At 46.4% G+C, this 21,865-nt stretch overlaps 10 protein-coding genes across 10 annotated transcripts; 4 read left to right on the forward strand and 6 right to left on the reverse strand. All coding sequences in view use genetic code 12, as the record gives it.

Annotated features, from left to right (window-relative positions):
* Positions 1 to 129: 129 nt before the first annotated feature.
* On the forward strand, positions 130 to 2,646 carry CJI96_0001959 (histone demethylase; the record flags this gene model as incomplete). The annotated part of the gene is made up of 1 exon (XM_029035564.2): positions 130 to 2,646. One exon carries the CDS (start codon positions 130 to 132, stop codon positions 2,644 to 2,646), a length of 2,517 nt encoding a protein of 838 aa, XP_028890806.2.
* A 933-nt stretch (positions 2,647 to 3,579) lies between these two features.
* ATP2 (F1F0 ATP synthase subunit beta) lies at positions 3,580 to 5,807 on the forward strand (the record flags this gene model as incomplete). The annotated part of the gene is made up of 2 exons (XM_029035563.2): positions 3,580 to 3,695; positions 4,412 to 5,807. 2 exons carry the CDS (start codon positions 3,580 to 3,582, stop codon positions 5,805 to 5,807), a joined length of 1,512 nt encoding a protein of 503 aa, XP_028890805.2.
* A 123-nt stretch (positions 5,808 to 5,930) lies between these two features.
* CJI96_0001961 (uncharacterized protein) lies at positions 5,931 to 6,578 on the reverse strand (the record flags this gene model as incomplete). Its single annotated transcript, XM_029035562.1, has 1 exon — positions 5,931 to 6,578. One exon carries the CDS (start codon positions 6,576 to 6,578, stop codon positions 5,931 to 5,933), a length of 648 nt encoding a protein of 215 aa, XP_028890804.1.
* Positions 6,579 to 6,689: 111 nt separating this feature from the next.
* Positions 6,690 to 7,847, forward strand: CJI96_0001962 (3'-5'-exodeoxyribonuclease; the record flags this gene model as incomplete). The annotated part of the gene is made up of 1 exon (XM_029035561.2): positions 6,690 to 7,847. The coding sequence occupies one exon, from the start codon at positions 6,690 to 6,692 to the stop codon at positions 7,845 to 7,847; it is 1,158 nt and encodes a 385-aa protein (XP_028890803.1).
* A 37-nt stretch (positions 7,848 to 7,884) lies between these two features.
* On the reverse strand, positions 7,885 to 10,425 carry SAS3 (histone acetyltransferase; the record flags this gene model as incomplete). Its single annotated transcript, XM_029035560.2, has 1 exon — positions 7,885 to 10,425. The coding sequence occupies one exon, from the start codon at positions 10,423 to 10,425 to the stop codon at positions 7,885 to 7,887; it is 2,541 nt and encodes an 846-aa protein (XP_028890802.2).
* A 1,539-nt stretch (positions 10,426 to 11,964) lies between these two features.
* On the reverse strand, positions 11,965 to 13,455 carry PTC2 (type 2C protein phosphatase; the record flags this gene model as incomplete). Its single annotated transcript, XM_029035559.2, has 1 exon — positions 11,965 to 13,455. One exon carries the CDS (start codon positions 13,453 to 13,455, stop codon positions 11,965 to 11,967), a length of 1,491 nt encoding a protein of 496 aa, XP_028890801.1.
* A 726-nt stretch (positions 13,456 to 14,181) lies between these two features.
* On the reverse strand, positions 14,182 to 16,314 carry PIN4 (Pin4p; the record flags this gene model as incomplete). The annotated part of the gene is made up of 1 exon (XM_029035558.2): positions 14,182 to 16,314. The coding sequence occupies one exon, from the start codon at positions 16,312 to 16,314 to the stop codon at positions 14,182 to 14,184; it is 2,133 nt and encodes a 710-aa protein (XP_028890800.2).
* Positions 16,315 to 18,019: 1,705 nt separating this feature from the next.
* Positions 18,020 to 18,346, forward strand: CJI96_0001966 (Arf family guanine nucleotide exchange factor SBH2; the record flags this gene model as incomplete). Its single annotated transcript, XM_029035557.2, has 2 exons — positions 18,020 to 18,022; positions 18,074 to 18,346. 2 exons carry the CDS (start codon positions 18,020 to 18,022, stop codon positions 18,344 to 18,346), a joined length of 276 nt encoding a protein of 91 aa, XP_028890799.1.
* Positions 18,347 to 18,378: 32 nt separating this feature from the next.
* Positions 18,379 to 20,067, reverse strand: PRS (putative proline--tRNA ligase; the record flags this gene model as incomplete). Its single annotated transcript, XM_029035556.2, has 1 exon — positions 18,379 to 20,067. One exon carries the CDS (start codon positions 20,065 to 20,067, stop codon positions 18,379 to 18,381), a length of 1,689 nt encoding a protein of 562 aa, XP_028890798.2.
* A 207-nt stretch (positions 20,068 to 20,274) lies between these two features.
* On the reverse strand, positions 20,275 to 21,354 carry CSP37 (Csp37p; the record flags this gene model as incomplete). Its single annotated transcript, XM_029035555.2, has 1 exon — positions 20,275 to 21,354. One exon carries the CDS (start codon positions 21,352 to 21,354, stop codon positions 20,275 to 20,277), a length of 1,080 nt encoding a protein of 359 aa, XP_028890797.2.
* Between the last annotated feature and the right edge of the window lie 511 nt (positions 21,355 to 21,865).

Below are 21,865 nucleotides of genomic sequence, written 5' to 3' on the forward strand. Positions count from 1 at the left end.
CTGGACGGGCTATTTTGTGAAGAAAATACTATCAAAATAAAAGTTAGCGCCTGAGTTTTATAACGAGCCACTTTGAACTAAAATTTTTGAAGATTTTTCATCGATTTGACCCTAGTCGCCCACTGGAAAATGGCCTTCGATAAATCCCTTCTAAAACCTTGCCCCGTGCTTACTCCTGATGAAGGACAATTTCAGGATCCTATTCAGTATTTGTCAAGTCCAGAAGTGAAAGCTCTCGGCGAAAAATATGGCTTACTTAAAATTGTGCCTCCTCAGGGCTGGAGACCTCCGTTTTCCCTATCGCCAAATTTCACCTTCCATACACGTATCCAAAAGCTTAGCGATTTGGGAATCACCACTAGAAGTAGGAAATTTTTCACCGATAACATAAACAGGTTCTATAAGATGTCAAGGCGCCCGGAGGTGAAGCAGTGGTTCAGAGCGGGCGATAAGAAAGTTTACTACTACGATCTTTACTTGGCCATGCGGAATCGATTTGGCGATAGTCCTGATATCGATAATATTTCTGGCTACGAACTTGCAAAGCTAAACCTTGCCTTTGGTGTTTCGTCGCAATCAAGGCTTCTACTTGATGAATGGGCTCATAAGATCAAATTCTACGCAGCATACCTCTCGAACAATCTGGACAGCTATGATTTCCCCGAAAGTGATCCAGAAGACGAGGGCGGCGCATGTTTGATTTGTCGTAAGAACCATTCTCCCACACTGACGTTGTTGTGTGATCATTGCAACAACCCGTATCATATGAGATGTCTCCAGCCTCCCTTAGAAGAAATCCCAGAAGGCGCGTGGTATTGTAACAGGTGCCTTGTCGGCAACGGAGCCTATGGCTTTGAAGAAAGGCCCGAAATCAGATACAGCATTTGGGATTTCGTTGAGCAGTGTAAGCAGTTCGAAAGCGAATTCATTTCCCAATATCTGAAAGATGGCAAGCCGTTGACTCTAGATGACATCGAGCGTATTTTCTGGAGTTTGGTGGAGACGGAAAACTCCGACATCAAAGTGAAGTATGGAGCTGATATTCACAACCTCAAGCCTGGCGAAATAAGTGGCTTTCCCACAACAGATGTACCACGGTCTCCTTATGACCCTCAAGCAGATTCCTCAAGATATATAAATCATCCATGGAATCTCACTAAGCTACCTTTTGCCAAGGGCTCGTTGCTCAACTACATCAACTCCAGTATCTCAGGAATGACAGTCCCTTGGATATATGTTGGTTCTCTTCTTTCAACCTTTTGCTGGCATGTTGAGGATCACTACACGCTCTCAGCTAATTACTGTCATTTTGGAAATGTAAAGAAATGGTATGGATTTCCTAGCAGTCATGCAGATGCTTTTGAGCAAATCATGAGGAAATCTGCACCTGATCTTTTTCAAAGACAACCAGATTTGCTCCACCAATTAGTTACCTTGATCTCTCCAAGCGAACTAGCGGAAAAAGGCATACCCTGTGTTTACGCTGATCAGGGCCCGAATGAATTTGTTGTGACATTTCCCAGAGTATATCATGCTGGTTTCAATAGTGGTTTCAATTTCAATGAGGCCGTAAACTTTACAATGGATTCTTGGATTGAATTGGGTCAGAAATCTATTCAGGACTACAGGTCGATCAAGAAAGAGAACGTGTTTGATCATTGTCAATTGGTAGAGAACATCTTGCACAAGTTCATCAAGGGTGATCCAGAAGTCACAAAGGATCGTATCAAGCTCGTAGAGCTGAGCATTCGATACTACGAGAAGATTCTTCTGAGAAACATGAAAATCGTTGAGGATCTCGACAGGGAAAGGTTCGACTACGCTTCACCTCAACAAAATACCCAGTATGCCACTCCGCGCACACCTGGTCAGGAAAAGAAGTCTAGTCGAATAGCAAACGTTGATGACGACGACGATGTTTTGTGTGATGTTTGTCGCACGTACGTCTCTTTCCAATACTGCAATATCAACAATCAAGCACATCGCTTTGGGAAGTGGTATGGCGGTAGAAGAAAGAAGGATAGTACTGGCATGGATGTCAAAAATCTACTCACACCAGAGTCGTCTCCCAACAAGCCTGCTCTCGTGGAAGGTGTAGAGAAAGCCGACTTTGTTGCCTCCACATACGCCGCAGGCAAGCTTGGAGAATTACAAGAAAGGGCCACGACAAACGATGAGTTCGATGAGCTAATCAGAAATGCAAAGAGGAAGGCTAGAGAAGAAGAGCAGGCTGCGTCAAACGGAAACAAGAGAAGAAGGCATTCATCAAGAATCCAACAGAAGAGTCAACTGCCTGAGCTGTACAAAGAGCCAAGCGAAACACCAGAGCCACAAAGCGAAACGTCAACATCAATTGAGAGTAAATCAAATATGAGCCAAATGAAAAAAGTGCAGCACAACTCGCTTTTTCGCCAACTCAATCGCCTTGATAATGTCAAGCTCTGTCTCGAGTGTTGCGTGCAAGTTTGTGGAGAGCATGGGAAGAAAGCACCTCGAGGCTCGTTTGTAATATTCGAGAAATCCTTTGAAGATATGGAGAAGACGTTGGTGGCGGCGAAGCAGAGATATTATCAAGTGAAAGTTGAGGATAATAACGTCGCCAATGTCAATGCAGTGGAGTCAACAGTCAAGACAGAAGTGGTATAAGAAGAATATAATAACGACCAGAAAACACGATGAATGACCAGATGGTGGGAACTACGAAGAAATGGCTGGATACGAATGTCAAGAGAGCTAATGAATAAAGAAACGAAATCCAACTTGTAGTTTGAAAATTGTAGAGCTGAAGAAACATGTTCAAGATACTAAACTAAAAGATGTTACTTTTATCAGTCGTCTAAGACTTCACTCGTGTAGGACCATGGCTTTCCATAAATTGTGTACCATTTGGATGGTAGATGTGGACCTTTTGCGTTATACTAATGCACTAGGAAATTTCGCAACCAAACTTGCAGGCACTGCTAAACAAAAAGAGCTCAACAGGAAGTAGGAAACTCGAGAAAAAAAAAAAAAAAAAAAAACTAAAAAAAGGAAGGCTTCGATCAATTACTTCGAAAACCTTTCTGGCTGCAAAGATTTTATCTCTTTTTGCTTCCAATGACTGCGGTGTTCACCTGTTCTCTTGAAGGTGGGAGGTTCCACGAGTTTCCGGGGCCTGTCTACACTAATTTGACTGCGAAATCTCGTACAGCGAGATTGTGGAAGGCAGCATTGAATTTGCGTTGAAGGGGCATAAAAAAATACCAGAAAAAAATAGTACCGCCATAATCACCCTCAAATAACTAGAAAATAGCCTCCAATTCAGTCAATTGCTGGTGCCTCTGCCGCTCCAACACTCCTTCTTACTCCAGGACCAGCGCCGGGTAACCACCACCTGCCCAATGAAAAAGTGCTTCGCGCCCGGCACCGCAGCGCCCAGTTCTCATTGGCCAGCGCCCATACAACCATGTCCGCCGACCGGTATGGAGCGCTTGTGGTGAGCGAGGATGCGAAAAAACCATATAACTGCCAACGTTAGGACTTCCTTTTTTCTTTCTCTCTAGCGTGAAACATCTGAATCAAGGTTTACTCCTATCCACGATGGTTCTTCCAAGAATGTTCAACACTGCCTCGCGCAGCGCTTTCACCGCTGTCAAGAGAAACTTCATGTTCAATAGATCCTTGGCCACCGCCACCGCTGGCTCTGGTAAGGTTAGGTATGTATCAACGTCCAGTTCTTTGCGAACTGACTTTCGAATCGAGCTTCTTTTAGCCCAGGTGTGTTTCAAATAATCTTTGAATAGCGTCCTTTTGCCAATTGGCGTTCAATTGGGATCAACTGGATCAGTGGAATTGAAGGTGATGAAGAGGATGGAGGGGGAGACGAGAAGAATTGGCAAGTCGCTGGAGATTTTGCTTCTGCTCAAATAAACACATACGAGAGGCTTCCAGGGGAACAATTGAAGTTGGTGGTGCTCGTTGTGTGGAGTATCTGTTCAATTTTGTGTCGTGAAGATTTTACATTGGTTTGGCGTCGGCAAGGAAATTAAGTTGTCTTGACCGAAACAACGAAAAAACTCTCGAAGGATACCTCAGCATTCCGGAAATCATCTCAAGCGTCTATTGTTGGCTTTGTTTGTTGCCTTTCTTCGAATGGCGTTAGTGGCGACAATTACCACCAACTTGCTGATCAAACTTTCAGAAACGTCTTCTTTACACTCCGCCGACTTCCTTTGGATGCTGATCGCCCATCTCCGTATTTCTCCATCACAATCATACCTGCTTTCGTGCTGTTGAAGGTGTTCAAAATGGCGTCTAGGTTGTCGACCAATCAGATTGCGACCTTCGCGCCAATTTTTTCCACCCTACCCTCGGCACCGAACAAACCTATCAAGCTCAATACCCGCATTCAACTTTAATACTAACAACCTAGAGCCGTCATTGGTGCCGTCGTTGACGTCCACTTCGAGGATGGTAACTTGCCTGCCATTTTCAACGCTTTGAAGTTGAAGAACGGTGACCAGGACTTGGTCTTGGAAGTCGCCCAGCACTTGGGTGAGAACACCGTCAGAACCATTGCTATGGACGGTACTGATGGTTTGGTCAGAGGTGAAGCTGTCACTGACACTGGTGCTCCTATCTCTGTCCCTGTTGGTCGTGAGACGTTGGGTCGTATCATCAACGTTATTGGTGAGCCAATTGACGAGAGAGGACCAATCAAGTCCAAGAAGAGAAACCCTATCCACACCGAGCCTCCAGCTTTCGTCGAGCAATCCACTTCCGCTGAGATTTTGGAAACTGGTATCAAGGTTGTCGACTTGTTGGCCCCTTACGCCAGAGGTGGTAAGATTGGTTTGTTCGGTGGTGCCGGTGTCGGTAAGACCGTGTTTATCCAGGAGTTGATTAACAACATTGCCAAGGCCCACGGTGGTTTCTCCGTTTTCACTGGTGTTGGTGAGAGAACCAGAGAGGGTAACGATTTGTACCGTGAAATGCAGGAAACCGGTGTCATCAACTTCGAAGGTGACTCCAAGGTCGCCTTGGTGTTCGGTCAGATGAACGAGCCACCAGGAGCCAGAGCCAGAGTTGCTTTGACTGGTTTGACCATTGCTGAATACTTCAGAGACGAAGAAGGTCAGGATGTGTTGTTGTTCGTCGACAACATTTTCAGATTCACTCAGGCTGGTTCCGAGGTGTCCGCCTTGTTGGGTCGTATTCCATCCGCTGTCGGTTACCAGCCAACTTTGGCCACCGATATGGGTACCTTGCAGGAGAGAATTACCACCACCAAGAAGGGTTCCGTCACCTCTGTCCAGGCCGTGTACGTCCCAGCCGATGACTTGACCGATCCTGCCCCAGCCACCACTTTTGCCCACTTGGATGCCACCACTGTGTTGTCCAGAGGTATCTCTGAGTTGGGTATCTACCCTGCTGTCGACCCATTGGACTCCAAGTCTAGATTGTTGGATGCCTCTGTTGTCGGTAAGGAGCACTACGATGTTGCTACCGGTGTCCAGCAGACCTTGCAGGCTTACAAGTCTTTGCAGGATATCATTGCCATTTTGGGTATGGATGAATTGTCCGAAGCTGACAAGTTGACTGTCGAGAGAGCCAGAAAGATCCAGAGATTCTTGTCCCAGCCATTCGCTGTCGCTGAGGTTTTCACTGGTATCCAGGGTAAGTTGGTCAGGTTGGAAGAGACTGTCAGATCCTTCAAGGAAGTCTTGGACGGTAAGTACGACCACTTGCCAGAAAACGCTTTCTACATGGTTGGTGGCATCGAGGACGCTGTTGCCAAGGCAGAAAAGATGGCTGCTGAGGCCAAATAAGCGTTGTGATTGCATAAATATGACGCCACGTACCTAAACGAAAATAACTTTATAACGTTCACTAGATGTACGGAAAAGATATTCATTTGCACTAACCTGGTTGTAGCAATGTAATCGAAATTTTTATACAAGTACCTTCTTTGTCTTGGCGGCCTTCTTCTTCTTTGGCTTGCCAACCTTATATTTCCTCCACAGCTCCACTCGAGAGTCTCTATCCTCTTCCCAACGCGCTTCCCATTTCTTTCGTAGTTCTCTATCCTTTGCAGCGTTCTTCACTTCTTCGCTTCTGTGCACGTCTTCTCTCTGCTGATATAGCCTCTCCACTTCCATTGCCTTCGCCTGGTGTTCTAGTGTTTGTGCTACCTTCTCTCTTATCACGATATTCTGTCGACTGTTAAAGTCCTCCACAACATCCACATCGAGATTATTGGCAATTGTCTCGTAGATCTCCTGTAGAGCATTTCTTTCCAGCGCTTTCTTCTTTCCTTCCTCACTGTCGTCAGAATTGTCAGCGGAAAGCACCAGCTCCGCCTTTTTTAGCAAGTCAAACGCTTTAGGCGCATCTTCATGTTTAGTCTTATCCGGATGTATCAATAACGACTTCTTCCTGTACCACTTTGTCACTCTACTTTGTAGAGAGCTGCGGTCGAAGAGGGGATTTATCTCAAGTATAGCGAAATAGTCGCCAGCAGCACAATTGAGGATTCGTTGAACTTCGGCCTCCCGTGCTGCTTCCAGCTCCTGTGCTCGAAGTACGTCCTCTAGAGCCATGGTGCAAGTGTTGTTTGAGTGTTTTTAGAGTATGATTAAGTAGTAGTGATGGGTGCGAAAAGTGAAGTGTTGATAACGCTTCGTCTTTTTCACTATATGCAAAGGTTAGCCATGGCCGCTAGAACTTGGAAGCCTCGCTACTTCGATATCGGAGTCAACTTCTCTGACTCCATGTTTCATGGTTGCTATAACGGCTCACTTAATGCTAAGCACCCGCCTGATGTGGAAAAGGTAATCGACCGTGCGAGGAGATTCAATGTCAATAAGATGCTTATCACGGCCTCGTCAATTAGCGAGAGCAAAGATCACTTACCGCTTGTACAGAAACACAAAGGTGATTTTGGGTCTACAGTGGGCGTACATCCATGTACGGTGGCCCAAGAGTTTTACGGTTCAGTGGAAAGCGCTGAGCTCCTATCAGATACTGAAGACAAGCTTAGACAGCTTGCGGAAATTGCTAAGGAAGGTGTGGAAAAGGGACTTATAAAGGCTTTTGGAGAGATTGGTTTGGACTATGACCGCCTTCATTATTCCACGGTGGAGCAGCAGAAGACAATGTTTACAAGACAGCTTGAAGTGGTCGCTTCCCTCAAACATCTCGAGCTTCCTTTGTTTCTACATATGAGGAGCGCTTGTGATGACTTTGTTGACATCATCAAGCCTTTTATAGAGAGAAAAGATGTTGGCCCTGGCGTCGTCCACTCTTTTACTGGTACTGAAGAGGAGCTTAAGAAGTTGCTTGATCTTGGTTTTTATATTGGTGTGAACGGATGTTCCTTGAAGACTGAAGAGAACCTAGCCGTTGCGAAGAAGATTCCAGCGAGCAAGCTTCTCATCGAAACGGATGCTCCATGGTGTGAGATTAGAAAAAGCCATGCATCTTACAAATACTTGAAACCTTACCCTAGCTTATTTTACCCTGAAGTCCCTATCAAAATCCTCGATGACCTGCTGAAGTCACCAACTCCGTCAGGAAAGAAGCAACCACAGGCAAAACTTGATGACTTTTTGCCATTTCCTTCTATCAAAAAGGAAAACTATTACAAGCATACCGAGGCGGCTCAGAAACGTCTCGAAAACATCGGAGAGGCGCCCTCTACTGAAATTGGTGAGTTTGCGTACCCTTTGATGAAATCCAGAAATGAACCCGTTTTTGTGGGGCATGTTGCTTGCATTATGGCCTCCTTGTACGGGCTTGAAACTGAAGAAGACATAAAGAAGTTCATCGACCAGGTATACGAGAGCTCATGCAAGTTATTTAAGCTATAATACACTATAGATATATCTAGACATTTTACTATACATTTTATTTTCTTCTTGACGACCGTCGTAAAGGACTGATTGTATCAGCCGATGCTATTCTGCTCATGCCGTTTTGAATTGCCGATCTTAAGCGTCGTGTTTGTTCAGGGGACATGGGGATCTTTGTACCGTTGCGGAGGAATCTTGCTGACCTCTGTCTTGGTGTCTGATTATCCAAGACAGCTTTCCACGACAGCCTCACTCGAGGTTTTGCTCCAATGGCATTCACTTTTCCACTCCTGAGCTCTCTTTGTAAACTCTTCGAGTTATCAGTCTGCTCCGACTCCGATGCACTCGCATCATTTTCGATGACATTATTCCTCGAGCGACTCCTTGTTGGTCTTACTCGATGAGAGCCATTGATACGAGGAGTAATGGGCTGTTCGACCAGCTCCTCTGAGTCATTGTCACTCTCATCGATTGGGGCCTCCTCCTCGTCCGCATCATCATCAGCCTCAATATCGTCTCCCTCGTCGTCATCGACATCTTCCAAAGCTACCTCGGAGCCTGTGTCAAATTCGGGATCCCTGGAAACGTCATCCTCGCTCGGAGCCTCATCTCCAAAGATCTCCATCTCATCCGCCTCTTTGACACCTTGATCAGCCTCGGAAGCACTAGTTCGTTTCATTGGGATACCTTTTATGATATCTGGATGACATACAACATACAGATTTATGTCAATTTCGGGGAGGGAGCCTGCTTCCTTTAATTGATTATTGGAAAAGTGCTCTATTTCTTTTTGCGCCTCCTCTTCATAAGAAAATGGATTATTAATATCGTCTTTCAAAAACTCTGAAATCATCGAAATGCTGTTGTTGACAGGAACTATTGGTTGGCCCGATGTGCTCAACAGTTGCTCGATAGCTGGGACGTTGTGGGTCATTGATAATGGCGCAGAGTTGATTCCCCCAGAAGGACCAAAGATCATTGGCTTCCATAGAATCAATTCTGGCTTCAAAGTCACATACTTCTTCAGCTCAAACTTTGCTACCACCTCATTTATCTTTGGAAGATTTATAGCAATTGCAAACTCTCCTGTTTCAGGGTTTTTTATTAGCGCCTCGAGCTGTTCTAAACCAACCACTATATCAGATGGTATCATTCCTGTGAGCTTTGATAAGACCTCTAAAGAGAGGACAATCTCTTCTCCCCTCTCTAGATATTTTTCATAAAGGAATTTAAGTGTGCGAGCAACAGCACTTTTCCAGTAGTTTCGATAACTAAGAAGACCAAGGTCACTCAAAGGTTTCTCTGGAGTACCAAATTTGAATTCGTTTCGCGATAGTAGGTAACTGAAGTCTATCAAAAAGTTACCGTAACCTTTTCTCTGGTAAATTGGCAAAGTGAGGATACAACTAACATTGTAATCGGAATTGTTGAGCTTCTCCTTGGAAAAGTAGCCGACAAAATGGTACAAAGATGGATCGTGCTCATCAACTTCTGTCAACACGTAGAAGGTGAAGGGTTCCACGTCGTAGTAAAGTGTTTTGGAATTGAGAAAAAGTTTTGCAAGGAGGCATAAGTTCTGGCAATACTCGATATTTTTTCGTCCGTCCACTTCCCAAACTGCCACATGACTTTCCTGATCTCTATAGATTTCCACACCGGGTGGATGCGAATTAGATAAGTTGCAATTTTTGAGTTGGTGTCTTTCATAGGATATGGGGGAGCGCATATACTTCAAGCAATGCTCACAAATGTACAAGATCTTCAGACGTGAGTATTCTTCCGGGTAGGGAGACGAGTACCAGGTATCAATGACATAATCTCGGAATTGTATCTTCAGGATCTGTGATTTAAGAAGACCTACGCTTTTACTCGAGTCATTAGTTTCGTTGTCCTGAAAGATCTCTTGCTCGGCTTTCTTCCGTTCTTCATTAGCCTCATGCAATAGCTTGTCAAAGAGAGCTTTGTCATCAGGAGTAGGATCAGTTTCGTTAATGATGCAATCAGGGAAAGGTAAGACGCCTTTGTAAGGCAACTCAAAGGGTCTCTGCTCTGCAGAGACAGGGTCCTTTCGCGGCTTGAAAGAGACAGCCTCGATATCGGGAATCTCAGGCGTTGCACTTGCTTTTGGAGTAGATTTCTGTCTGCGCTCTGGTTTTGAAGGTCGAAGTGGTACTAAATCTTGGCTCGAAGTTCTGCCCAGGTTATATCGTAGAAGAGATGAGCGAGTATGTCTTGTCTCGGAGGTCAAATCAACAACATTAGATGTCTTGGTCATGTCAGCCGTCTTGGAGCCAGTCCTAAGAAGCCTCTGAGCCGTCCTATTTCTGACGTTATACTTGATTCGAACCACAAACGTATTCTGAGTATTTTCAATCACAGTAGCCAGATATAGTCTGGGACGGCCCTGTTTGCGAGGTTTTGAGTCGTTCAGAACCTTTTTTTGTCGTAGGCTGATTTTCGGTAAAGCATACTGCGATCTTCGTCTCGAAAGCGTGTCATTGGCGGTGGAGCGGCGTTTCTCAGTGGGCAAATTCTCGTAGATTTTGTTGTTGGTGATTTTGAGTTGATCAAGCAATTTTCGCAGGGTTGACGTCATTAGGGGGAGACAGCTGACATCTAACGAAGTGCTTGGAGAGCTATAAAAATTGATGCAGAAGCTGACACGAGCTAGTAATGCCAATGATGCGTGTAGAAGAAAGCCCCACCAGAGAATCTGTACTGAGGTGTTTTTAGTGATGGCTCGTGAGATCTTGTACTACAGTTTGCAGACTGCAGACAGCGCGCCGGTGGGAGTAGGTGGATTCCACGCGTACGCTGTACCCCAACCAAGAGAAAGTAAGGGGGCCAGGTAAACAGAAAAAAAGAAAACATTTGTGAGTTTCGACCTCTCCCTGAAGTTTGCCTTTGAAATTTGAGCAAAAAATCAATTGGCTTAATGTTGTTGATATTGAATTCTTTATGATTACATCTCTAGTGCTTTTATCTCTAGTGCTTTTATCTCGGTAGGGGACATTGGCTGCGAAAAACGTCAAGATAGCCATGCATCAGTGATTCTCGACAGAAAGTTCCTTGATTTATATGTGCTGCGTAGAGGTTTCCTCTCCAGTTGATCAGAAACTCGTTCTGCTAATCGAGTATACACCCCGAAGAGCAACATGAAAGTGCATTGTTCATCTATACCTTCAGTATTCTTATGCCTCAAGTTGTTCGCTGCAAACTCTTCGCTGAGCGCATCGGTTCTGCGGCAGGCTTGTAGAAAGTCCGAGCTTAGCACATTTAGCTTGCACATTTAGCTTGCACTCTGTTGCCTAGAGCTATCTTGGATACTCAACATGTCTCTTTTGGGAGTCAAACAAAAAAAAATTTATCAATACTCCATAATACAGAACATGCAATTCTTCAAATTGCTGCCCACAGTGGCTCCCCAATAAATCTAGAATCCTCATACTGTTGTTCGTTTGGATATGTAACCTCAAGTTTATTATGGAGAAATAGGAACAGAGCTGTCTTTACCTCGCCTACAAAAGTGCTTACGTCTTTAACGTGTGGGTGACGACTTGCAATTCAAACATAAATTGATGGGGTTTGAATTGAGCTTACAAAAAGAGAAGATAGCTGCAAGTAAGAGTGGTTCCCTCTAGCGATAAAGGTTGCCTCTTTGTATTGAGCCTGCCCCAATGCTGACATCAATACGAAAGGAACATAGACTTGCTAACAGCGAGGAAAGGGTTTTTAAAACACACATCAAAAAAATAGTCAAACAATTTTCCACGACACCTGCTTTCCAATCAAGATCTAAACTCGCTATTTGTCTCCAAAACAGATTACACTCAACGACGATCGAAGAGTCTTTAGGACAACTACGCATCGTGAGACGTTAATATCATTAAATATACAAAGCAATCACCCAATCGACAGGCTCTAGTAATTCATTGGCCACCAGCGTAGAATGAAAGGAAAATAAATAAGGATAAAAAACCCAATTTCCTCGCAAACTTGGCGATGTCATGACACAGAAAAAAGTACCGGGGAGAAGAAAAGTACTAACGATTATGAAGCTGGCACCAGTGAGAAAATTACACGCATCGTGTCATGTCGCCATCGAAACGGCTCAAATAACTTGTCATGATTTCGTCTACTCGTTAGTCTTGTTCAGCGACTCAGACTCGCTTTCGTCCACCTCCTCAATGTGTTTTTCGTGCACGCTGTCATCCTCTTCAGATCCATTTTCGTCCAGCTGTTCACCTGTAGGCATGCCAAAGGACGCCAACAACGACTGGGCGCTTGAGGTGTCCAAGTAGATGACGCCATTCTCATTGGTGATCACATTACTCGATAACAATTTCTGTAAAGAGATTGCGCCGTTGTTGAGGCCATCGCTGGAAGAAGGACCGGCAGGGCCAGCGTTCTCGTCATCCTCGTTACTGTCGAGATCGTCGTCGTCACCGCCCTTGCCGCCGTTGCGCATACCCATGTTCCCGAACATGGAGTGGCCAAACATGGAGTCACGACCGGCACCGCCGCCACGGGTGTCGTTGTTGGCTTGCTGCCCGATTTCGTAGAAGTCTCCAAAGATCTCCTTGTACAAGTCATTGTAAGGAGGAGAAATGGGGCCGTACTCGTAGGTGGCGGCCTCCGCCAGGTCCGGGTGGGCCTTGACGTGTTCCTCCTGCTTCTTGATCTTATCAATCACCCTGTCGTACCACTGCTCCAACGTTTCGTTTTTGGCGTGGTCCAACAAGGCCACAATCAAAATAGACATATTGTCGCACCCAATACCCAGACCGTCAGAGGTAGGAGCACAACAGAGCTCCATGATCTCCTCACATATCTGCGTGAGCGATTTCCTCTCGTAGATGCCTCTTCTAACACACTCCACACAGTTCTGCGAGCTTAGGCAGTCCCAAATACCATCACACGCCAAGATGACAAACTCGTCTTTGGCAAAATCAATTGCGTGGTGGATCACGTCCGGGTAACATGTCACGATCTGCTCCTCGGCGGGCAAATCATCGTTCTTTTTGAACATAAAGTCGCCAATGCCTCGAGACAAGGCCAAGTTGCCATTAACACGCCCCACGTCCACGTAACCGCCCGCAGCACAGATTCTGGCCTTTTCGCCCTCGTTGAACGGCTTGTGGTCGTACGAAAGCGCCTTGGCGTACCCATTCTGCGACATCACCGTCCTCGAGTCACCAGCGTTGGCACAGTAAATGTGGTACGGAGTCACAATGGCCGCCGTGGCCGCACACCCAGACTCGTCGTTGCGGGTCTCGTAATCTTGCAAAATCGCCTGGTCACACAGCAAAAACCCGTCTTTCAAAGCGTTGACGTAGTCTTTCTGAGCAAACGCCTCTGTCAGGGCAACCAACTCGTGCAAACGCAACCCGGTGAAGATAGCGGCTTTTTCGCCCCCGTGGCCGTCGTACACACCGAAGAACGCCGTGTGGTCTGCGTCCCCTTCACTTTCGTTTCCGTCTTTCTTCTTCAAATTCATAATGGTGGCATGGGCGTCTTCCATGTTTATCCTCCACCCTTGCATGCAACTCAAGCCATAGGCAAGGTACTTGTCGCTGTCCTTTTCCGAGTGTTTTTCGGTTTCTGGCTGGGAAAGAATCTGGCCCATGATTGAGGTTTCTAAGATATATAGTACTCTTTGTTAGAAGTGTGGTGGTGGTGGTGGTGGTGGTGGACTCGGTACTTTTTTGTCGATGGGGTTTATCTTTTTTCGAGGTGCCTGGCGCCGATGCTTTTGCTTTCTTTTTTTCGCACGCCCAAGAGCCCGAGCCATGGTAAAGAAGTGGACTGGACGTCGTCACTTTTGAATGCCCTGAAGAAATCGAGCGATTTTTTTTTTGGCTCACGTTCAATTCCAAGGATTTTTGAATTTAGTTGACTTTTTCCCCTCTCTTTACGCTTTGCAGATCCACTTTGCAACCTGGGGCTTTCGCCTGTCCACATCACGTCATGTGATCATACTTTCCCGCGCGGTCCCGCTACCACACTGGTCCACATCCGAGCACACTTTAAAATGGCTGCGAAATGCATGGTCTACTGTCGCCTACAAGTACTGGTAAGAGCTGTATTTGTCATTCCAATAAATAGAGAGAATCATCTGTAGTGACCACCCTCCGCGTTGGGTTCATTAAGTGCATTAAAACATAAAACATCGCTCGTTTCGGGGTCCGGTATGTCTAGTATGACAACCGTGGTCCCCCTCGTCGTCATGTCGTCCTTCGGTGTATCTTGTGGCTCATGGCGTATCTATAAGTGTCATAATCATGCCCTAGACCTTCATGTAAATTTTCCCCTACTTCTTGTTTTTGGTTCATTGTGTTTATGAGGGCCTTCCCTACTTCTTGGGGCCCCAGATTCCACTGCTGCCGCTTTTGCCTTGCTCGTACCCGCTGCCCAAGTTCAACCCGTTCAACTTGCTCGACATTTCGCCGCCCAACGAGAACTCCTCGCTGTTGGCTGACCCAGGTTGCAACGAGCTGAAGCTACCGTTGAGATGTGCGCGCTGTCCAAAAGGCGCAAACCGGTTATTCAAGTCTGCATTGCCCAATGGGGTGCCAGGCTGGCTGATTGGGGCACCCTGATTGAAAAAATTAGGCGCTCCGCCTGGGCCCTGGTACATGTGAGTCGCATGGGTAGAAGGGTGCTTGGGTGTAGGAGAGTCCGATTGAGATGGGCCGCCTCCTGCTGCCAATGGAGGGGTGCTTCTCACATCCACAAATGATCTGTTGTTCGAAGATCTCAACAATGCAGCGGCGCTGCTGGAACTAGGCGTACTGAGTTGAGACACCTGGTTCTGCCCGGCCCCACCACTGCCGTAACCGGAGAATGATTGGTACTTGGCATTGGCAGCTTGCGATCCCGATGCATTCTTAAGGCCGGGCGCTGCTCCACTTGGGTATTGAGTGTACTGTTGCTGAACAGGTGTAGAGCTCAGCTGTCTAAGTCTGTTTAACGGCAAAGCAGATTGGGACTGCGATCTCAACAATTCAGGTGCATGTGGGTTTGGTGTTTGTAAATTACCCGAATATCCCCCAAGCAACGCAGGCATTTGATTGATATTCATCATCGAGGTAGAATGATGAGGGGTCGCACCTCCACCATTGACCAGCTGTCCAGCTTGCAGCAGTTGCTGTGACTGTGCAGTGTGTTGAGGTGTTGTCAAGACTGGAGCTTCGCTCAGTGACTGCTGATGGTGAAGGTGAGGGTTGAAGCTGGCGCTCTGCTGTTGGCGTTGCTGAATAGTCTGCTGGCCTGGCTTTCTGCGAATAATAATCAATCCATTGTCGTAAAGCTCCAATAAGTTCAAGTAGGAGCACAAAAGATAGAGAATCTTGCGGTGAGGCAATGAGATGTTGGCAGGGAAGGCCAACTCGAAAATGAGCTTCGAATTGTCATCTCTGTATGTGAGCAACTGAGAATACAACTCAAGAACTTCTGGGTCGTTGAAGTTAAGCTCAACTGGAGGTGGAGGCATGTTCAAGTTTGCCTGTGGGAATTGCATCAACAAACGCTCTGTCTGGGAGTTGTATTGAGCACCGTTCACGCTAAGGTTTTTGGTTGCAGCAGTGGTTGAGGCAGCGCTGATGAGTGATGCCAACGATGCGTTGGATGTTGAGCGATGCTGCTCTTCCAACTGGCCCCTCTTTTCCCTCTTTTCCCTCTCGATTCTCTCTCTTTCTTGCGCAGGCAACATCTTCTTGTATTCGACACGCAACTTTCTGCCACCAATCTCGCGACCATTCAACTGGTTTACCACCATCGATGTTTCGTCGGTGGAAGTAAAGTTGGCGAACGCCAACCCACGGAATACACCGTTGTCAAAATGGTAGTTGAATGCATAAGGCAAGGGCAAGTTGAGTTTCGTCATCACGTCCAACAACTGCTCCTTTTTGATGGCAAAAGGAATGTTCTTAATAACAATAGCAGTTGGGATCAACTCATCGTCGTCATCTTCCATTGAGGTCGAGACATTTGCTGAGGTGCTCACCGCAGGGGCAATATTGGGTGACGAAGCGTCTGGCTCGGGCAAAGACGCCAGCTTTTGGGAAGAAGATTTCTTGCCGTTGTCCAAACTGTTCACTCCCAACAGCTGTTGCTGTTTCTGTTGCTCGACCCAAGGGAACACGTTGCTAGCAACTTGAGAAGTGGGCATGTTCGATGCAGCGGCGGCCAAATTTGTGCTTGACGAGTTGCTCAGGACGCCAGAGTACAATCTGTTACCTGTAGCGTCGCCACTAAGTTTGAGCAGCGCCATTTGAGGCGTGTGACTTTCCAGAGACTGGCCTTGCTGCATTGGATTCACGCCAGCAACATTTGACGATGATTGGCCCCCAGCAGTAGGAGCAGCGCCACCAGCGTAGCTAGAAGAAGTGTAGCCTGATGTTGAAGACAACGACGAAAGGGAGGGTCTGCGTTGCATAACCGAATCTAGTTGATTAGGTGTACCAGATAGGTTTCTCAAGTCCATTAGGATCCAGTCAAGGATGGATTGAAAATGAGCAATACAAATAAAAGCTTCGGCTGATCAGTCGATATACTGAATGCGATTAGGGTGAGCAGTTAAGCAAGGATTCGTAAGCTGAAGGAGTACGAGACTCTCTTGATGAAGTGAAGTCTGAAGATGAAATGGATCAAAGGTACAAAAAAATTAAAAAAAAAAAAAGCGGCAACAAAATGAACTTCTCTTATCTCAGGCCAGGGGAGTGATTAGCTCAGACACAGAACAACGGGAATTTCTCGGTTGATGTCAAGCAAACAAGGCAGGGTCTCGAGATGGGAGTGGTAAGAGAAGTAGCAGGTAAGCTTGGAATCTCAAATTTTGTGGTGAAGAGAAAAAGAGCCAGACAAAATGCAGTAAAAAAAAGCCCAAAGGCCCAGGAACACGGACTGCACACAGTGAGGTGAAGGCGGCAGGGTCGATTCACAGGGCCAAGTGGAAGAGACATAAAACATTAAATAATCGTAATAAGGCTAGTTGCAAAAAGCTGATCTGATTGTTGACCACGTCTACTGATTGTTGTATTGTTGTTAGATCGATAGCGGAAAGCTACTACGGAAAGGGTGTTTCGCAGCCACCGAGGCAGGAGCTGCTACAGCTATCAAACTATTTGGGAATGTAATTAGAATGAATAGCAACATTCCCAAGATCACGATCCGTAGGAATTGAGACGAGAGAGTGGCAGTTTAGATTTCATTTTGCATATTCTGAGCTCTCTCGTGGAACCTGGGCCATCTCGAAGACCCTCGTAGAACAAGAACTTGGGCAACTTCAAGCAAACTGAGCAAGTTGTGAACAAACGGAAGAGTAACGAATTTTACTTCATCAATTTATTAGCTGTTTCGATTATTACCACTGTAGCTTCTGGCGTCTACCCTGGTACCAGCGGTGGCTGCAAAATAACCACAAGGCAAGTACCTCGCCTCCGATGGAGGTGAAATTCAATTAACCTAATCTGGATACTCAACTCATCATATACTTCTGAATATGAACTCTACAAAGCATTGCCCTACCATTGAGTTTACTGTAGCTTCACACTTCTAGGTTTCGGGCGGCAGTAGGCCTTCATAAACACACACTCTCACATCGCAACTGTCCCTGATCTTATCCATAAATTCGTCCCCAATATATTGTAACCTTTTGACTTGATTAAAAGGAAAGATTAAGAGCTCCCTAGAAATAGATTTTAATCTGTGCCTTCGCTCTGAAAGTATCTCGATTACAACTGTGTTGCTCGCGCGAGATCTTTTCGCAGCCATTCCGTACATAGCCTTCTACGGGCAACATGAATCAACTGATTGCAAAAACGAAACGAAAAGTTGAAATTTTATGATTCCGCACAAGCATGTTATGCACAAAGTTACCTCCCGTTTCTTATTACCCTTTCATCATAACTTGTACTGTACTGGTACCACCAACCAGCACCTTCCATCAGTGCAACAACTCATGCGTTTAAGGAGCGCTCACCGAAGTATACTTCTAAAACAATCACCGTCAAATGATACTATTTAAGCTCTTCTTATGAGGAATCGAGCTCAGACAATTTCGTTCTCTTACTCTACTTCCTGGCATGTCAAACCCACACCTGGTTGCAGTCACGTGGCCTCACTCACTCAAACACGCCAGCGATATCTCGACACCGAAAATTCACCTTGTCTTCACATCAACGAAACAAATGGTACGTGACTCCAGCAAACAAGCTGTAGTAAATACTGGATACTAACCCTAGTCTTCCTCTGCAGTGGCCCCAGGCGGCTTGAGAAGTGCTGCTAAAAGAAAGAATGCTGCCTCCAAGAAGAACAAGGAAGCTAAAGAACAGCCCTTGTCCACGAGAGCCGCTGGCGCTGGTGGTTCTTCGGCCACCATGTTGAAGCTTTTCACAGATGAGGCTCAGGGTTTGAGAGTAGATCCATTGGTTGTTCTTTTCTTGGCTGTCGGTTTTATCTTCTCCGTCATTATCTTGCACGTTTTCGCCAAAGTCTCCGGCAAGTTCTTTTCTTAATTCTGTATAAAATCAATACGACGCTATTCTATTTACATGTCTGAGAGGATAGCTCTCATGACGGCGGCTGCGTGGCCGCTGTGCACTATGTGTTTCACCGTATTGTCTGAGTCTAGGTCTCCAATGATTTCCCACTCGAAAGTTTTCTTGGAGTGAAGTTGTCTAGTCGATGCCAGAGCCAGTCTCGCACCACGTTCCTCTATCTCTAACAATGGCCATTTTTTGCCAACCACAGCGACTAGCGGGATCCCCATCATGTGAGAGTCTTTGATCTTGCGGCCTAAGCCGACTTTACTTCTCAGATCGACTCTCCAGTCCAACCCATTGAATGCTGGGATGAATTCATCAGACTCACTCATGTTGATCACCGTCACCTCCCACGGTGCAAGTGAAGTGGGCCAGCGCAACCCTTGAGAGTCGCGATTGATCTCGGCCAATGCTGCTATGATTCTAGATAAACCAATGCCGTAACATCCCATAAGCACGTTCTGTTTCTTAATTCCACCGTCTTCGGGCACTTCAACTATACACTCTAAAGCCTTTGAGTATTTTTCGCCTAAAAAGAACGTGTGGCCAACCTCTATTGCCTTCTTGGCCTCCAAAGAACCCTCCTCGCACTTATGGCACAATTCACCCTCTACCGCTTCAACGATAGGTATATCGGTAAGAGTAGTGATCAAGGAGCGATTGATGAAATTTATAGGAAAGTCAGGGAAGTTCAGACGCGAATTAAGTCTCGAGTCCATGATTCGAACAATTTTTTTGTTGATAAGGGTGTCTTCGTCTTTGAACAAGTCAAGAACCTGGTCTTCCCGAAGACGGCCGGATAGGTCAATGTCAGGTATCTCCTCGGACAAGAACAGAGGAACTATTTGGCGGGATCCAGGGTAATATGCGCATACAAGAGTGTTCTCATCGTTAGTAGTGTAGTATTTCACCTTCACATCATCATGCTGCTCCTCTTCTTGAGGAAAAGAAAGCGTTTTCTCCACATTCGAAGTGTTGCCACATTCGGTGCACGCAAATAACGTATCTTCTCCGGCCGGATGAATATAATGCCATTCGTGAGACAAGGAGCCGCCAATATCACCCGAGTCGGCTTCAGCTTTAACAAACGGCACTCTTAGCTTCTGAAATATGCTAGTGTACGCATCCGTCATCTTGTTATAAGTAGAAAAAGCGTCTTTCTCGGTAAGATCAAACGAATAGGCATCTTTCATGAGGAACTCTCTTCCTCTTAGAAGTCCCGACCGAGGTCTCTTTTCATCTCTGAACTTCGTATTGATTTGGTAGTACAACAACGGCATGTCCTTATACGACCTCACGCCCTGTTTCACCAATTGTGTGATCTCCTCCTCGCACGTTGGCGCCAAGCAGTATTCTGATCCTGTGGAGTCCTTCAACTTGAATAGCTCATGTCCTCCCCATCTTCCCGTCTTCTCCCACAAGGTAGCATGCGATAGTGCCGAAAGAGACAATTCTTCTGCGCCGGTTTTCTCCATTTCTTCTCGAATTAGCGACTCTAGCTTCCTTCGAATCAACGTTCCGGGCACTAGCCAATGCACAAGCCCCGGCTTAGGATATGTGACAAAACCTAGCTTTCCCAAGAGCTCGTAGGTGGGGACCTGAGTGAGCGCTTGTGGCTTCAACAAGTCATTAGGCACGTTATATAGTTTCGGTACGCTTCTGACAAGGTGTCGAAGCGTAGCCAGTGGGATCATCCCAAAGTAAGTTTAGTTATCAAGTTGCTTGGGTGAAGTAGTATTTCGCACGATGAGATACATACGCTTTGCAGCCATTACCATACACTCTACAACGTTTATCTACAATCGTCAATCTATAATTTTTTTTTAACATTTACGGCATTTACAATTACAATTTGTATATGTTCATCATTGATTGTGAAATATTGGGAGCGGCTGCTTGGATTATTTGTTGCCGCGGATGGCTCTGTCGGCCTGGTCAACCAAGTCGCTGCCGTACTTGCTCAAGTTGCCCAAGGCACTCTGGAAGTCATCCTTGGCTTTGGTCAAGTAGCGATCGTCAGGGTTCACCTCGTTCTTGGCGTTATTGGCCTTCTCACTCGCCAGCTTGGTCAAGTCTTCCAAGTTCTTCTTAGCACGGTAGTACTCGTCCAAAGCTCTCTGCTTGCCAGCCTCAAAGGTGTTGGACCACTCGTTTCCCTGCTGGTCGAGGTTCTTCTTGGCCTCATCCTTCTTGTCCTGGCCCCAGCTGAGCCACGAGTCCTTCTGCTTCTCCAAGTCCTTGCGGGCATCCTTGGCGTTCTTAGCAGCCTCGTCCTTCTTATCCTGGCCCCAGTTCAACCACGAATCCTTCTCCTTCTGCAAATCCTTCTTGGTGCTCTGAGCCTTCAGGTCAAGCTCATCCTTCTTCTCCTGGCCCCAGGAGAACCACGAGTCCTTTGTCTGCTCAGCGTCTCTTCTCGCCTGCTCGGCCTTGTCGTCGAGCTTGTTCTTCTTGCCCGACCACCACTCGCCCCACGTCTGCTTGGATCTGTCCAACTCAGCACGAATCTCTCTCTGTCTACTAGGGTTGGAAGACGCCAACTCCTTCAACTTCTCCTCCTCGGTCTGGCCCAAACGGTTGACAAAGTCAATGTATTTTGCAGCCAATCTGGGGCCAAGCGGCTTGTTCTCGACTTCCTCCGCAGCACGCTGCACATCGTCAGTGTACGAGTCCAACTTCTTCAGCCACTTCTTGTACAAGTCCGAGTCCTTAACGGAATCAATGGCATTGTCTGTCTTGTGACGAATCTCCTCGGTCGACTTGTTGGCGGTGGACTTCAACTGCGACCCGAAGTCCCTTGCCTTGGAGTCTAGCTTGCGGAGCTCCTTGGTGGTATCGTCAGAAGGTTGCGCCTGGTGCTTAGCATTGGACACTTTCTGCTTAAATTTGTCCTCGTTGGAGAAGATTGGGTGGACGTTCTGGTCGTAGTACCAGAGACCACCGCCCACGACAACCAAACCGGCAACAAGTTTCTTGGACATGATTAGTTATACAATTATGGGATGAGCGAAACTGGAGAATTCATGTGGATATTTATACTCAGGCATTAAAAAAACTGGCAAAGGCGAGGACACGGCTTTTTCGCCTGAGGGGCCCCTATGGTTGCTAGTTTACCTGTGCTTATGTTGCGCACCCACGCTCAGAAGCGTACACTACGAGATCTGAGGTGATTTAGATGGAGGTGAAGAGAAGGTTGGCTTCTCATGCCAATTGACCCTTTTTCGTTGCAATTGGCCTGGTTTTTCTTTTGACTAGGTAAATCCCCCCGGATGGGACCCCTTCATAATGGTTGCTAATGGTGTGCATTAGACTCAGGTTGGGTGCGCACCGCATGGAGGAGAAGTTGTGGCTAGCGGCTGGATTGTGGTCAGTTTGCAGCCAGAAGCGAAGGAAAGAGAACGAAGGAAAAATGGGATCAAGCAGAAGAACGAGGAGAAGAAGCAAGGTGAAGCGAAATTGCCCATGGCCCATATGGAGGACGTTTTGGAGAAG

The sequence above is a fragment of the Candidozyma auris genome, chromosome 2 (genome assembly GCF_003013715.1).
Source record: "Candidozyma auris chromosome 2, complete sequence".
In the NCBI taxonomy this organism is placed as follows: Eukaryota; Fungi; Ascomycota; class Pichiomycetes; order Serinales; family Metschnikowiaceae; genus Candidozyma; species Candidozyma auris.